Genomic DNA, 15502 nt, shown 5'->3' on the forward strand with positions numbered 1-15502 from the left:
TTTTGAGAGGACCATAAAATTTTTGTTAATAGACAATAAGCCAATTTAAAGCCTCTATGCCGGGGCGCCTGGGTGGCTCAGTCGTTAAGCGTCTGCCTTCAGCTCAGGCCGTGATCCCGGGGTCCTGGGATCGAGCCCTGCATCGGGCTCCCTACTCCGCGGGAGGCCTGCTTCTCCCTCTCCCACTCCCCCTGCTTGTGTTCCCCTCTCCCGCTGTGTCTCTGTCAAATAAAATCTTAAAAAAAAACCCTCTGTGCCTTCAACAGTTTCTGCCAAGGCCCACTCTTCCTCCCTACTCCACCACTCTGGCTTTGCGGCCTTCACCTCCGGCCCCAACGAAAGTCTGTGACGTACAAGGGCCACCAGCTTGCAGTCAAGCAGGATGGGACAGGAAGCCAACTTGCCCCATGTCTCCTGGCCCTCCCCTGGAGTGTGTGTGTGGGGGGCAGAACCTGTCCATGTGACAGATCGGTTTCTATGATGAGGTCACTTGGGGTTAAACAGGAGAACCTGGGTGGCCTCACCCCATCAGCTGAGCCTATCTGAAGGACCTGGCCCTTAAGTGGGGCACCTGAGGCTGAGAGGGGCGGGGGAGAGGAGCCCGCAGGGGAGTAACCCAGGCAGCTTCCAAGAGCGGAGGACCTAAAACCCACCATCAGCTTCAAGAGCTGGGGATGTGGACTGGCAGACGCCTTCGCTAGTGAAACCAGAGTGGCCAGCTCGCCACGCCCGGGCCACAGAGCAACAGAAAGGGTTGGACGGGCGTCGTTTGAGGCCTGGGATGCAGAAGCACACATGGAACATGGTTTGCCACCCTGAGCTGGATCAGGTGCTGAGCTGCCAGCAGCTGGGCCACACCTGTCACCCGCTGTCCCAGGCACGGAGCCTGCCAAGTCACACATCTACTTCAGGAAAGAACAAGGGCAAATGTGATGGAGAGCAGGCCCAGCTCCCCCACTTTCAGCTGGGACACGGGGCTCCCTCCTCCCCCACGGCCGACCCCCGCCACGCCCCACATCGCAAGTCCACGCACGCACTTCAAGGGCCAGGGGGACCAGTGTGGCTGAGGCAGCGGTCCTGGGGTGTCTGTGAGGCAGAGCAGCTGCTTTTCCAACTTTATTTAGAAAAACAAATCCAGGTCCCAGTGCCCCCGCACCCTCCCCCACCCCAGCCATAATTTAAATAACTTAGAGACAGCGTTGGGGGTCGGGGGTCGGGGTCAGGGGGAGGGGGTAGAGCTGGGAGAAAAACCCACTACAGTCGCCGCAGTGCCCGCTTCTTGTCCGTCTTTTTCTTGGCCGCCAGCTTCTTATCCCGCTCGCCCGCATGCTTCTTGGCCATGGGACCGTCGGCCCCTCCCGGGCCCATGGGGTCAGTGGAGGGGGCCGCACCCCCACTGGCCACGGCCCTGCTGGCCTCGGCGCTCCCGCCACTGGGCCCACCGGCGCCCCCGTGGATCTCGGTGAGCAGGCGGGCACGGGCCGCGTACTCCTCGTAGTTCTCTAAGAGCAGGCGGCCTGCCTCCTCGTTGAGGGCCGACTCGGGGTTCGGGTGGATCAGCAGGCACTTGATGGTCTGTGGGGAGAAGGCCAAGGTCAGGGCTGGGCTACCCACGGGGGCCCCCCAAGCCTCCGGAGTCCGGCCTTAGGGCCTCCACACTGGTGTTCCCTGCTCTCCACACCCTCCCCCAAGCCGACTCTGGCCCTGCTCACACCTGTGTCCTCACCTTTGCTCAGTGTCACCTGCAAAGGCCCACTGGGGGGCCGGTACTTGAGGAGCACCCAGAAGGAGATCTAGGAAGGGAGCCAGTCCCAGTACCCCTTCCCTTCTCGAGCCCCTCTTAACGGAGGAGCAAACTAAAGCCCAAGTGCACGGACTCCATATAGGTGTGGTGGGCAGCGCTGGGGGAGCCTGAGGTGGGTCTGGCTGGACCAGCGGTGGCCCCGACACCCCGGTCGTCTGTCCCACCTCCACGTCAGCCACTGTGACAGGGAGCCTGCAATGCCCAAAACATGCATGGCCTCCATCAGGTGACAAGACCTTTCTCGCCTGCAGACGAGGCCAGCAAGAGCGGCTCCCCCGGCTGCTGAGACACGCAACGCACCTGGCCTAGCACCCATCACTGATGCCCATCAGGGACCCCTGACCCCACAGCCAGAGGTCCCACCCGCAGCAGCTCCTCGGGATCACCGGGGACACAGTCACTCCGTGAGCTCATCTCCAGGGTCCCCAGCAGCCGTGGCTGACACTCCAGGGACAGGAGGAGTAGGATGTTTACCTTGGAGCTCAATCCTCCCCAGGTGCCCTGCAGGAAACTCAGTTTCCCCACCGCCCCCACCGTCTGCCCCAGGGCCCCTCAGCAATTCCATCAAAACATTTTCTTTTTTTGAAGTAAGCTCTACACCCAACACGGGGTTTGAACTCACGCCCCAGAGATCAAGAGTCGCCTGCTCTTCCGACGGAGCCAGTAGGTGACCTAACTGTTCTAGTGGCCCGCGGGGATCACGGCGTCTCCATGCTGGCTCAGCTGACACGGCTCTGTGGGGGCCTCAGGCAGCACCCCTGGTCTGCCCCCACTAGATACAACGCTTACAACACAAAACGTCCCCGGCGGGCCAAATCACTGATGGCTGGGAAACGACAGTTCGTGAAAATATTCTAGAACCACAGAGGTGAGCCCCGCCTAACTAACAAACTAGACCTTAGACTGTCGAATTTGACGAGACCATGAACTCTAGCTCGGGAAAGAAACAGCCCTGACCGCATGCTGGCTTGTACCATCAGGAAAGCGTCCCAGGATACAAACCCATCGCCTGCTCTACAGCAAAGGTGCCCCAGGCACCACGCAGCCTGGACAGCCATACTTAGTGTCCTGGCTCAAGCACTGCCAATCCTTCCAGAACTTTCCAGCTGGAAACCTGGATTTTTACATGGAAGCCCCCAACTCCTTCAGGGCTGATTTTCAGACAGACACCGTGCACCACGGCTCAGACGTCAGCGGGACGTCCAGCGGGGAGGCGCCCGGGCCGCCCCAGAACTCACCAGCAGCACGTGCCGGATGCCCAGCTCAGCCGTCCAGTCCCTCTTGAGCACGTTGACACAGATCTCACCGTTGGCGCCCACGTTGGGGTGGAAAATCTTGGTCAGGAAGTAGCCCTTGGGTGGGGAGGCAGGAAAGTCCTTCCCCAGCAGGAGTTTCATACGGAACAGGCCTCCGGCATAAGGAGTCCCCTCTGCGGTAAGGGAGAGGGGGTTCGGTTAGGAGGCTCAGGACTCTCTGGCACCACGAAGAACCCCAAAGCCTCGCCTTCAGGCCGGCTATGAGGCTAGTGCCCTGCTGCCTCCTCCACCAGACTGAGGCCTTCTTGAGAGTGGGATGGGGCTAGGTTAGGGGACCCCACAGCCACCCCTGGATGCCTCGTCTCTCAAGTGTCCCAGTCACGTCCCCTTCCCAAGGAGGGCAGACACTGCCCCCCACTGTCTCTCTGGAAAACCGTCTACTTGGAAGGCCCGCCGACAAATGGTGGGACTGTTCTGTAACCTCCATGGTCTTCTCGTCTGCCCATCTCAATGAATGGTTCTCATCCCCCAACTTGCTCGCCTCACAACAAAAGGGGGAGTGGTTCCAGACGCACAGTTGTTCCTCACGCCCCCGTCACCACATCCCTCCGTGGTAGCCTGGGCAGCTGACCTCCTGGTCCCCTCCTGAATCTGACCCCAACCCCTAGTCCAGCCAAGCCACTTCACCTCTCACCCAACGCCAGTGGTCCATGGTCTCCTGACCGCCCCCTCCCCGTCAGCTGAACAGCGCAGCCTTCACATCTGCTTGAAATCCACCAACGGATTCCTTTCCCCCTCCTTCCAGACTCCTACAAGCCCTAAGAGCTTCATCGGTCTCTTCTCCCTGTTTCTACCAAGTATCCAGGGCACCTGCCTCAGGACGTGGCCTACTGGGGAGCGCTGACACCCTCCCCACTGCCCCAGCCCTGACCAGCTCCTCCACCCCACGCTCGTGGCACCCCTTGGCTTACTCCGTAGACAGAACTCACTGTATCGCCCATGGCCCCACATCGCGTGTGATCACTCGGTCACTACCCTTCCCTCCTGAGACGCTGCATCTGGCCTGTTCCCTGCCCTGTCCTGGGGGCCCCTGGCACAGCAGCAAGGAGTCTGCGGTCATCTGGCCCACCCTCCAGAGAACCCCCATCCGATGAACCCCGGCAAGGCGCCCCTTAAATGCTCTCTCGGGGGTCAGGGTTTTCTCACTACCTGCAGCAAAAATATCCGCGATGACTTGTTCTCTGTGGTGTCCTGCCCTGCAAACCGTGCGCCCCGAGAGTAAGAGGTGTCCCTGTGCAGCACACCACCACCCAGCTGTGTCCCCAGCACCTGGCAGAGCTCCGCTTATAATGGGGGCTTCCTGTTCTTGCTCTAGTTCTGCTTTTTTTGGTGTGTTCGTTTGCTTTTTAGATCGCACGTGTAAGTGAAACCCTATGCTATTTGTCTGTCTTTCTGACCTACTCTGGCACTGAAGAAGAGAAAGTTCTACGCACACTGCTCCCCCTTCAATCCCACACTCACCAGGGCCCTCGATGGTGACCTGCAGGTCAGTGAGGTCTTCCTCATTGGGAAAGACCTTGATGCCGTCAGGCGGGTCAGCAGTCAGCGTTGTCACCTCCTTATACACCAGGCGAATGATGTGGGGGGGCAGGTTCTCCACATTGGAGTTCTGGACACAGAGAGACGGGGGTGAGTAGCTGGCCGAGCCGGGCCTCCTGCACGATCTACGGACGCAGTGGCTGCCCTGGTGTGGACCCTGCAGTCCCAGAACCCCCACCCAGTATGCTTCAGATGGCCGTCCAAAGCTGACCTCCCACCAGAAGTGGGGGGGGTGTCTTCGAAGGGGCTTGCGGATGGGTCCACCTTCTCCAGAAGCATCCAGAGCTCGCTCATCGTCCGGCATGGCCCCCCATGGTTCCGGGTACGCCCGAGGCCTACCTCGGTCCCCTTCCCTACCTAACCTTGGTGAAACCCTCTTCGAAACCCCAGCTCGGGGCTGGAGACGGAGGCGGAGCGTCCTTGCTCTCGAACACCCACGGGCGAGCCACAAAGCCCCTGAGCCCTCCCCGGGACTCAGCCGGGCCTTCCCCTCCGGGGACCCTGCGGGCCGCCCAGGCTCCGCTCCTGCCCCGCCTCCAGGAAGGCCCGTGAGCCCATTCCAGGCCCGGGACCCCAGGCGGGCCCCCCACTTCCCCGGGCCGTCCGCGAGAGGCTCCTGAGACCCCGCCTCCTCCTCCGGGGGGAACCCCGACCGCCCCTCCCAGGCCTGGCCTCCGCGCTCACCATGACTGTGGCCGGCCGGGGGCGGGTCCCCCCGGCCCCCTTCCTGCGCTCTCCGGGCCGCCGGCTGGGGCGGGGGGCCCAACTGCTGCCGCTGCGGTCCTGGAGAGGCCCCGGCGGCTCCGCTCCACTCCCCGCTGCCTCCGCCGGCCGCCGCGCAGCGCCCCTAGAACTCCGCCCGCCCCGAGTGCCCGGCCGCACTGAGCCGGTCGCGCGCGCACCGCCCCCCTTTTATAGCCACCCGTAGACCACACCCCCCCGCGGCTCCGAGGCGGCGCGCCTCGACCCGTGACGTCACCCCGCACGGTCCTCGGCGTTCGAGGCACTCGCTCCCCTCCCGTAAGCTGCGGGAAGAAGGAGGAGAAGTTGGGCAGGGGGGCGCGCGGCGGGTTGGCCAATGGGGACGCGCGGGGGTCGTAATGGGGTCCCTGGAGAATGGGGGCGCTGAGAAGGGAGGGTAGAGAGAGAAAAGACGCGCGGGGCAACGCGACCGCTGATTGGGCCGTTTGAATGAGACGCCTCCTCGGCCCGGCGTACGCGCGCGTGCCCTGACGCCCAGGAAATCGCGCACGCGACTAACGGTCGGCCGCGGAGCCGGGACAGGGCAGGGTGGGCGGGACTCGGGGGGGTTTAAACTGATGATGGAAGGCTGACTGGCCAATAGGGAAGCGCAACCGTAGACTGGCGTCACGAGGCTCGTACGCGCCAGCCCTTGGCGGAGAAGGCGGTGCCAGGGGGCGGGGAGGAATGGAGAGTAACCAATGGGGGCCTTGCCTAGCGCGGGCCTAGTGCCTCGCAGCCAACGAAATTCGTCGGTTTTGTATATGCAAATGAGGTGTGCGCGGCCACCCGCGCCCGCTCCTCAGCCCGCGGTGGGGGTGGGCGCTGCGAGTAGGCTACATTTTTCTGCGAGGCGCCATTTTGTGCGGGCACTGCCTCGTGACCCGTGCCGTGCGCTGGGGGCGAAGGAACGGGCCGCCGGGCCTTGAGGGCTTGGCCGCCTGTGGCCTAGCGTGGCCAGGCGTCAGTCACGGCGTCGGGTTTGTGTCTCCCCACGTGGAAGATGGACACTGGCAACCTGGTGGTGGCAGGAGGGAGGTCGAGGCACGGCCCTGCCTGCGACTGGTCCCCGACCTCCCCCCTGCAGGCCTGCGCGGTGTCCTCCGACGGGCCCCCGGCCTCCCCCCTGCAGGCCTGCGCGGTGTCCCCCGACGGGCCCCCGGCCTCCCCCCTGCAGGCCTGCGCGGTGTCCCCCGACGGGTCCCCGGCCTCCCCCCTGCAGGCCTGCGCGGTGTCCCCCGACGGGCCCCCGGCCTCCCCCCTGCAGGCCTGCGCGGTGTCCCCCGACGGGCCCCCGGCCTCCCCCCTGCAGGCCTGCGCGGTGTCCCCCGACGGGTCCCCGGCCTCCCCCCTGCAGGCCTGCGCGGTGTCCCCCGACGGGGCCCCCGGCCTCCCCCCTGCAGGCCTGCGCTGGGGGCGCAGTGTCCCAGCAGCAGGGACAAGGTAGTCAAACCGGGTCCTACAGCAAGAGTGCATCCAAAAGACACAGAAATAAGGAGAATGGTGGTTATTAGGTAGCACGTACCGCCGCGGGCCAGACCCTGTTCGTCCTCTGCATGCCTGGTCACGGTCCCTTGCTTGCGACCACCCTGTCCGGTGCATCGCTGCAGGGTTCCACTCCGGATTTGAGCGCTGGTGCTGTGCGGGCAGGATGCTTTGGGAATGAGCAGAGTAAAAGGGCTGAAACCCCTGCTGTCGTGGAGTTCACACCCTCCTGGGGGAGCCAGACAAGCAAGCAAGAATATACGGTCCTGTCGGAACGATAAAGACTGAAGAAGGGTACATCAGGGCCAGGAGGGTAGAAAGGGAGGGAGGGTGGGGACCTTGAGCTATGGGAAGGTCAACGGGAGAAGCATTCAGGGAGAGAGAACAGCAAGCACGGGGCCTGGCAAGGGGATCACACCCCGTGTGTTTCAGGCGCGGCCAGGAAGCTGGCAGGGCTGGGTCAGCGAGCCTGGCGAGTGGAGGGCGCCGAGGGGAGAGAGGTGGGGAGAGGCAGGGAGGTCCCAAGTCCAGGCCGCCCGGTAAGCAGCGTGTTATTTCCTTCAAGGAGGAGCCGCTGGAGGTTCTGAGCAGAACATGACTCCGTCTGACCTCCGGGCAGGAGCAGAGAGGCCAAAGAGGAGGTGACTGCAGCCATGCAGGTGGAGGTGATGGCCCGCGGAGCAGGTTTGTGGCCGTGGGGTCGGGAAAGGTGATGGGGTTCAGTGCAAGTCAACAGGACCTGGTGTGGGGGAGAGGGAAGGGTCGCCTGCGCCCTGAACAGTCACCTTAAAATGGGGGTCAGCAAACCCAACCCAGGGCTCAGTTCTGCTCCAGCCCGAGTGGCGTAGCCAATATGCAGACCAAGGCGGGGGGCGGGGGTGTGTTCCAGTCACACTTTGTCTAGAGAAGCAGGTGGTGCCCCGAGTGGCCCTCGGGTAGGTCAGTGTTTACCAGCCCCTGGAATCCCAATCCCGACACGCACCATCCCTGCTGGAAACTTTGCAAGAGTCCTCTGCCCCACTACATTTTGAGTAAACCCCCCGCGGCCATAAGCACACTCTCCCCTGGGCCCCTGGGCCACCTTTCTGTGGGTCCCCAGTATCAGCCAAGCTCTCTCACTGGAGGATGCGTGGACGTGGGTCCCTTGTCTTCTCCTCTTCCTCCTTGTGGCCTCGGATCACCTTATCGTCCCTCACCTCCACTCCCATGCTTGTTCACTTCACCCTCTTTGATCCGGGTCTGTCAGAATTTGTCACCTCTGAGTAGACCAGCCCCAGGAGAGCAGGGACTCTCCCCAGCCCCTAGCAGAGTGCCATATAGATCGGAGGTGTTCATTCATTCAGCAGGCATTTACTGAGCGCCTACTGTGTGCTGGGCACCATTCTGCTTAGGGCACCTCTTTGCCCTGTAGCGGGAAAGGCAGACATAAAACAATCGAACAAATAAGTAAAACTTGGGGTGCATGGAAGGGAGCAGGAACTGTGGAAGAAGAAGTAGAGCAGGAAGGGGCTCGGGGTACCAGGTGATGTGAGCGCCATGCTGAATTTTACAAGCCAGGTGGCCAGGGTGGGCCTCACCAAGCAGGTGTCATTGGAACCCAGGGTTGAAGGAAGGCGGGAAGGGAGCTGTGTGTGTGTCCAAGGACGAGCTTCCCAGGCGTGGGAACATAGGAGCACAGGCTCAGCACATTGGAGGGATGGAAGGGAGGCCGGTGTGGCTGGAACAGGATGGGGCATGGGGGAACGAGGTGTGTGTGGTTGGGGTGGTATCACACAGGGCCTTCGAAGCCTTTTCTCTGAGGGAATGGGGAGCCACTGCAGGGTGGCAGAGGAGCGCCACGGTCGGACTCAGGTCTTTCCAGGCCACTTGACTGCGGGGTGCAGAAGAGGAGGGTGAGGGCAGAGGCAGGGCAGCGGCCTCAGAAGGGTCGCTGATGGCAGTGAAAGATCTGTCAGTGGCCAATAAGCATGTGACAAAAGGCTCGACATCATCAGCCATCAGGGAAATGCAAATTAAAACCACAGTGAGATCCCACTTCACACCACTAGGGTGGTTATTACGGAAACCTCAGATGCTAGCGAGTGTCGGAGAGGATGTGGAGACATTGGAACTCTTACACACAGCTGGTAGGAATGGGAAGACGCTACCACTGCTTCCGAAAACATTCTTGCGATTCCTCAAGTGCTTAAACATTGAGTTACCATGTGACCTGGTGTTCTATTCCTCGCTATTACCCTAGAGGAATGAAAACATCCGTGCACACAAATAGTCATGCACAGATGTTCATAGCAGCGTTACTCAGGACCACCAAACGGTGGAAACGACCCAGAAGCTCACTGACTGACGATGGACAAACCCACTGTGGTAATAGCCACACAGCGGGGCATTACACGGCCGTAGGAAGGAACGGAATTCTTTTTTTTTTATAGATTTTTTTTTAAGATTTTATTTATTTATTTGACAGAGAGAGACACAGCGAGAGAGGGAACACAAGCAGGGGGAGTGGGAGAGGGAGAAGCAGGCTTACCGCTGAGCAGGGAGCCCGATGCGGGGCTCGATTCCAGGACCCTGGGATCATGACCTGAGCCGAAGGCAGACGCTTACCGACTGAGCCACCCAGGCGCCCCGGAAGGAACGGAATTCTTAACGCATGCTGCAAGATGGAGGAGACTCAGAAATGTTATGCTGAGGGAAACCAGTCACAAAGGACCACGTATTTTATCTTACTTTATTTTAGTTTTAAAGATTTTATTTAAGAGAGAGATCATGAGCGAGGGTGGTGGCAGAGGGAGAGGGAGAAGCTGAGCAGGGAGCCTGATGTGGGGCTCGATCCTCGGGCCCCGGGATCACGACCTGAGCCAAAGGCAGGCGCTTAACGAGTGAGCCACCCAGGTACAAGTCCCACATAGGTTATGATCCCATTGACACGAAATGTCCAGAATCATCAAATCCATACATACAGAAAGTAGATTAGTGACTGCCTAGCTGGGTGTGGGGGATGGGGGACAGGGAGGGCGTAGCTAATGGGTGCAGATTTTCTTTTTCGGATGGTGAAAAGGTCCTAAAATTGTGGCTGCACGACTCTCTGAGTAGATTAAAAACCATTGAATCGTGCACTTTAAATTGGTGAGTTGTGTGTATGGGGTGTGAATGGAGGTGGGGGCCAGGCTCCTCAGAGCCCTAGGGAGCCAGTGAGGAATTCTGAGGGGGGAGGGTGGTGAGTGGGTTTGGTATTCTCACTGAGGCTAGCTCGGGGCTGCTGTGTAGACTGGATTGGAGGCCTGGAGCGGAAGCAGGAAATCTGGCAGCAGTTGGTCTTGGCGTGGGCTGGTGTGGTGGCATGGCAGTTGGAGAGAAGGGGACAGACTCGAGAACTAGTCAGGAGGTGGCCTAGCGATGGCCTTCTGAGTCGGCGTGGGAGACTGGGGAGGGGTGCTGAATACTGGTGGCCCGGAGACTCATACACTGAAGCTCAGGTTGTCCCTTCAGCTTGAGTTCTGGCTTCACAAGTTAATCGTCATTTCCCCTGCTCATTTGTATTAAGTTATGAAAGACATAGGTACTTGGGGGGAAATTCACGCAGTCACCCAGGTGCACCCAGTAGAATCTGGAGGTGCTGCCCTTGTCCTCCTCCCCCCACGCTCCCACCCCCTCAGGTACCCCTGTTAGCACCCCGGGGTCCTCCCCACACCTGGAGGTTGACCTAGAGACGTCCGAGTCCGTGTTCCCACAAGTTCCCACACGCGCCCCCTTGTGGGAGTGTGGAGACCAGGTGCTGTGCATTGCTCCTCAATAGGAGCACGCCGTGGCTTCTCGCATTCTCCCGCCAGCGGGCGTTTACGCCAGGTTCAGTCTGGTGGGCTAGAAGCTGCAGTGAGCACGCTTGAACATTTATCTTTGGGCGCAGTTGGGAGCTTCTCTGGAGAAATTCCTAGAACTGAGATTTGCACAAAGAGCCTGTGTGTTTGCAGTTCTCCCGAGTGGTCCTTGTTTGGATCCCCACCATCATCAGGACCTGACCCGTTCATTCAACAAGTGGTTTTTGTTTTGTTGTTGTTTTGTTTTTTTAGCACCAACTGTTTGCCAGGTGCTGTTCCAGGTGCTTGGGACGGATCAGTGACCAAGACAGGAAACCAAACAGTGCCTTCCTGGGACTTTCATTCCAGCAGGGAGAGAGATAGTCAACCCATAAGCACGAAAGCCAGGGTGGTCAGCTGTCCAGGTTTGCCCCAGATGCGGGACTTTCAGCGCTAAGACTGGGAAAGTCTTGGGCTAGTTTGTAAGAAAAGTTGGAAGGATGAAATGATACTAATTACTGGAAAAATTAGAGCAGGGTAAGGAGTATCAGGAACGCTGGGGGAGGGAATTTTAGGCCGGGTGGTCTGGGTAGACTTTCATCGAGAAGGAGGCATTTGAGCAAAGATTTGAAGGAAGCGAGGGAGCACGTTGTGTGGAAATCTGGAGGAAATCATTCCAGGCGGGATGCAGCCTCTGTCAGTGTCCTGATGCGGGCATGAGCCTGAATATCAGCAGTCTTCAAGATACACGTCATCACGGACAGACACACGTGCTTTATCTTTCCTGTGCGCTGCTTTCCCCGCCTCGTGGCTGAGCATCTTTACGTGCGCAAGCGCCTCCATCTTCCTCTCTGAGGCCTCTGCCCTTGGTGGCCTTGCTGTCTCTCCGCCCGGCATCTGCCCGCATGCAGTAGGTCCCGGGAGCAGAAGTGCTCCCCGGGGTGGGAGTGGCCTTCCTTGATGGGTGAATATGCCCTGTAGTGGATCAGTCCTGCCTCTAGTGATGGACACACTGGTAAGGAAACGCACTGCTGGCTTGTTTCGGCTCCACAAATCCTAGACAGCAGGGCCGACTGCACACTGGGTACAAACACGCTTTCGGGCACCAGGGGCTTCCTTTGATGCCTGTAAAACCGGTCCCCCGATGCACACCCAGATTCAACAGATCGGTGCTGGCAAGGGTGGGAGCAGACAGGCTTTCCAGGGTGCAGCTCGGCACACAAGTAGCAAATCTTCATTTATTTGTGTATTAAGATTTTATTTGTTTATTTTATTTGAGAAGTGGGGAGGGGCAGAGGGAGAGGGAGAGAGAATCTCAAGCAGACTCCCTGTTGAGTGTGGCACCTGACATGGGGCTGGATCCCCGGACCCTGAGACCATGACCTGATCCACAGCCGAGAGTGGGACGCTTCACCGACTCAGCCACCCGGGCGCCCCTGAGTCGCAAATCTTTGAAACCTTCCAACTCTGACATTCGTCTCCTGAGAGCTCATCCTGGGGGGAAAAGAAGTGAACACACCCAGTGGTATGCAAAAGATGTCCCTTGGGGTATTGTTTATAGTCATGAAAATCAGGAAGAACCCAACCGTGTATGGGTAGGGACTGCAATATTCGACTTCCACGTGTCTGCAGGATATGGAAAACCTGCTGCAGTTGAGAATGAGGGTGAATTTGTTGTTGTTGGAATCCCTGGTGTCTCACAGTGTGATGAAGGGACTGGATCCTCTTCCCTGGGAGGATCACATGCAAAAGCTAGCAAATGCCAGAGGAATTGTAAAATTAGCAAATTATCAATCGACAAACACCACAGTAACAACTGATTCAAGCCAGAGAATCGCCCGTGGAGGTTTGAGGCAGCAGGTGGAAGTTTGAAGAGCACGATGGCCTCGAGGTATCACAGGACCCTCAGCCAGGGTGCTTTCTGTTTACCAAGGTGCTCGGTCAGCATCAGGGGTCAAGGCTGGTATCAGCAGTCCCAGATGGCTGAGGGCTTGGGCTCCCCGAACGCTGATGCCCCAAGAGGTCAGCATCACTGCTGAGATTCTCCTGCCGGATGTACACAGCCCGGACCTCTTCTCGAGGGAACCTCAGGCCTGGTGCAGGGACGTTGCACAGAATAGTGTCAGTGTCATGAAAAAGGCAGAGGGACTGCTCAGGAGACGTGGTAAGCAGATGCAGTGCTTGTCCCCACGTAGCAGGGGCTGAAAAGAAATTGCTCTGAAGGACAATATGGGGACCGTTGGTGAAACTTGAACGTGGAGTTTATCAGTGTGAAGTGCTTGGTTTTGATCATTTTCCTGTGGACGTGTAAGAGAATGTCCTTGTTCTTCAGAAATGTCCCTTTTGGGATAAAGGGGTATGACGTATGGAGCTTACTCTCAAATGCCTCTGGAGGGAAAAAAAGGATATTTGTAGGGAAAGAAAATCCTAAAGCAGTGTGTGGAAATGTTGACAATCGGTGAATGGGCGAAGGGTACACGGGTTCTTGGACGTATTCTTGTCTCCGTTCTGCGAGTTTGAAATCATTTCGAAACACGAAGTTATCTGGTAGAGAATTCAGACGCCGCAGACCTGCCCCGTCAAACAGGTTAAGATAGCTGCGCAGGGGCCACAGTTGAAGATTGAGCGCTCGTCAGGCCACAAAGGCAGAAATGCTCGTGTCAGATCTGAGCTTTGACTGGCCCCACTGAGGGACGGGGCGTGTGGATCAGACTGCTCTCTTCTTCTTGGTGGAGCACAGATGAAGAAGGCGTCTGGCAAGGAGAGGCCGTGCTGAATGAAAACTGTGTGCCTGTGAGCCCTGGCATTCCACCTCAGGGTGGGAAGCTGGTCTCCCTGCGGGGCTGAGCGCCGGGACTGGCATCTCTCAGCTCGCAGTCACCCCCGGGCATATGCCCAGCCAGGGGGATGCCAGTCAGAGCCGGCCCCACTTACATTTACACTCAAACTGATTTTGTTTTTAAATAGGCAATACACTGACACCAAAAACCTGGAAGCACAGAGAGTAGATGTTGAAGAGCCCCTCGCCATCCATCTCCCCCCGCCCTCCACAGGCCACCCGTACCAGCCAGGATTGGCCATGCTACGCTGCAGTAACAAGTAGCCCCAAGGCCCCAGTTGCTAAAGGAACGGGGCTATTTCTCCTTCACACCACATATCCTTTGAGGCTTGGCTGAAGTGCTCATCTGGCAGCACCCTTACTCCGGGGCTCTGGCGGATCTGTCTGGGACCCGGGCCGACAGAGCAGGCATTACCTGGAATATCGCCAGTGACCATAGCAGGGGGAAACGGAAGAACATGGGGATCCGTCTGCCACTGGCTGTCAGAAGCTTCTGCCTGGCAAGGTACTTCTGCTCCCACTTCACACCAGTCACAAAGGCACATCTAATCTCAAGGGGGCAGGGAAGTACAGCCCTCCTGTGTCTCTAGGAGGAGAATCTCTGAGTGCTCAGAAAACCCATGCTCAGATGCACAGCATGGTCACCCGCCCTCCCCGCACACCCGCAGTCATCTGCAGACAAAGACATCAATGAAAAGAGGTGATTTCTGAGACTATGCAGACAGCGCTTACATTCACCACCAGGGGCGCTTTACGAGTGAGCACACCAGCGATACTCGCGTCCCCTCCTGCCCCACTAATCTCTAGCCAGGAAAGTCACCCGAGTGGGTGCAATCTGGCCAGTGGTGAACACTTAACTATACTGAAGGGGACGAGGCTTTCTCAAACACAGATCCCACGTCTTCCTCCAGCAAGCTAGGAGCAAGCACCTCTGCACAAGGAGGGTGTGATGGTTAGATTTCATGTTCCCACTTGTTGGGTCAAACACCGTCCAGATGTTGCTGTGAGGTATTTTGTAGGTGTGATTTTTTTTTTTGAAGATGTATTTATCTGAGAGAGTGAGAGAGAGTTGGGGGGAGGGGCAGAGGGAGAGAACCTCAAGCTGACTCCCCACTGAGTGTAGAGCCTGATGCGGGGCTTGATCTCGAGATCTCATGAGGTCATGACTTGAGCTGAAATCAAGAGTCTGATGCTTGGGGCGCCTGGGTGGCTCAGTTGGCTAAGTGTCTGCCTTAGGCTCAGGTCATGATCCCAGGGTCCTGGGATCCAGCCCCAAGTTGGGCTCCCTGCTCTGCAGGGAGTCTGCTTCTTCCTCTCCCTCTGCTCCTTTCCCCTGCTTGTGCTCTTTCAAATAAATAAAATCTTAAAAAAAAAAAAAGAGTCTGATGCTTAAATGACTGGGCCACCCAGGAGCCCCTTGTAGATGTGATTAATTTTATCAGTTGACTTCAAGTAAAGGAGATGATTCTAGCTCATCCAATCAGTTGAAGGCCTTAAGACCAAAAACTGAAGTAACTCAGAGAAGAAGGAATTTTGTCTCAAGGCTGTAACATAGAAGGCCTGCCTGAATTTCCAGCTCCTTGACCTGTCTTACAGACTTTGGATTTGCCAGCCCCCTCAATCACGAGGCAGTTCCTTAAAATGAATCTGTACACACACACATGTCCTATTGGCTCTGTTTTTCTGGAGAACCCTGAGTGATGGAGTAAAATCTAAAATTTGGGAAACACTTAAATGCACCAGAGAGGAAAGGGTTTTCTTTTCTTTTTTTGTTTTAAGATTTTATTTTTAAGTAATCTCTACACGCAATGTGGGACTCAAACTCACAACCCTGAGATCAGGAATCACGTGCTCCACCTACTGAGCCAGCCAAGCACCCCAGGAAGGGGTTTTCTTAATGATAAAGTCAATACTGAAATGAACGTGCACAACCCACACCCAGAGGGATGTGCAAATGAGCCCTTCAGTGCAAGATGGAAGC

General features: G+C 57.9%; 1 protein-coding gene across 1 annotated transcript; it reads right to left on the reverse strand.

Moving 5' to 3' along the window:
* Positions 1–1083: 1083 nt before the first annotated feature.
* Positions 1084–5541, reverse strand: UBE2S (ubiquitin conjugating enzyme E2 S). The gene is made up of 4 exons (XM_036096856.2): positions 5344–5541; positions 4582–4729; positions 3043–3233; positions 1084–1575 (listed from the first exon to the last, which is right to left on the reverse strand). The coding sequence occupies exons 1-4, from the start codon at positions 5344–5346 to the stop codon at positions 1255–1257; spliced, it is 663 nt and encodes a 220-aa protein (XP_035952749.1). The 5' UTR covers positions 5347–5541; the 3' UTR covers positions 1084–1254.
* Between the last annotated feature and the right edge of the window lie 9961 nt (positions 5542–15502).

Source organism: Halichoerus grypus, chromosome 15 (genome assembly GCF_964656455.1).
Source record: "Halichoerus grypus chromosome 15, mHalGry1.hap1.1, whole genome shotgun sequence".
Lineage (NCBI taxonomy): Eukaryota > Metazoa > Chordata > Mammalia > Carnivora > Phocidae > Halichoerus > Halichoerus grypus.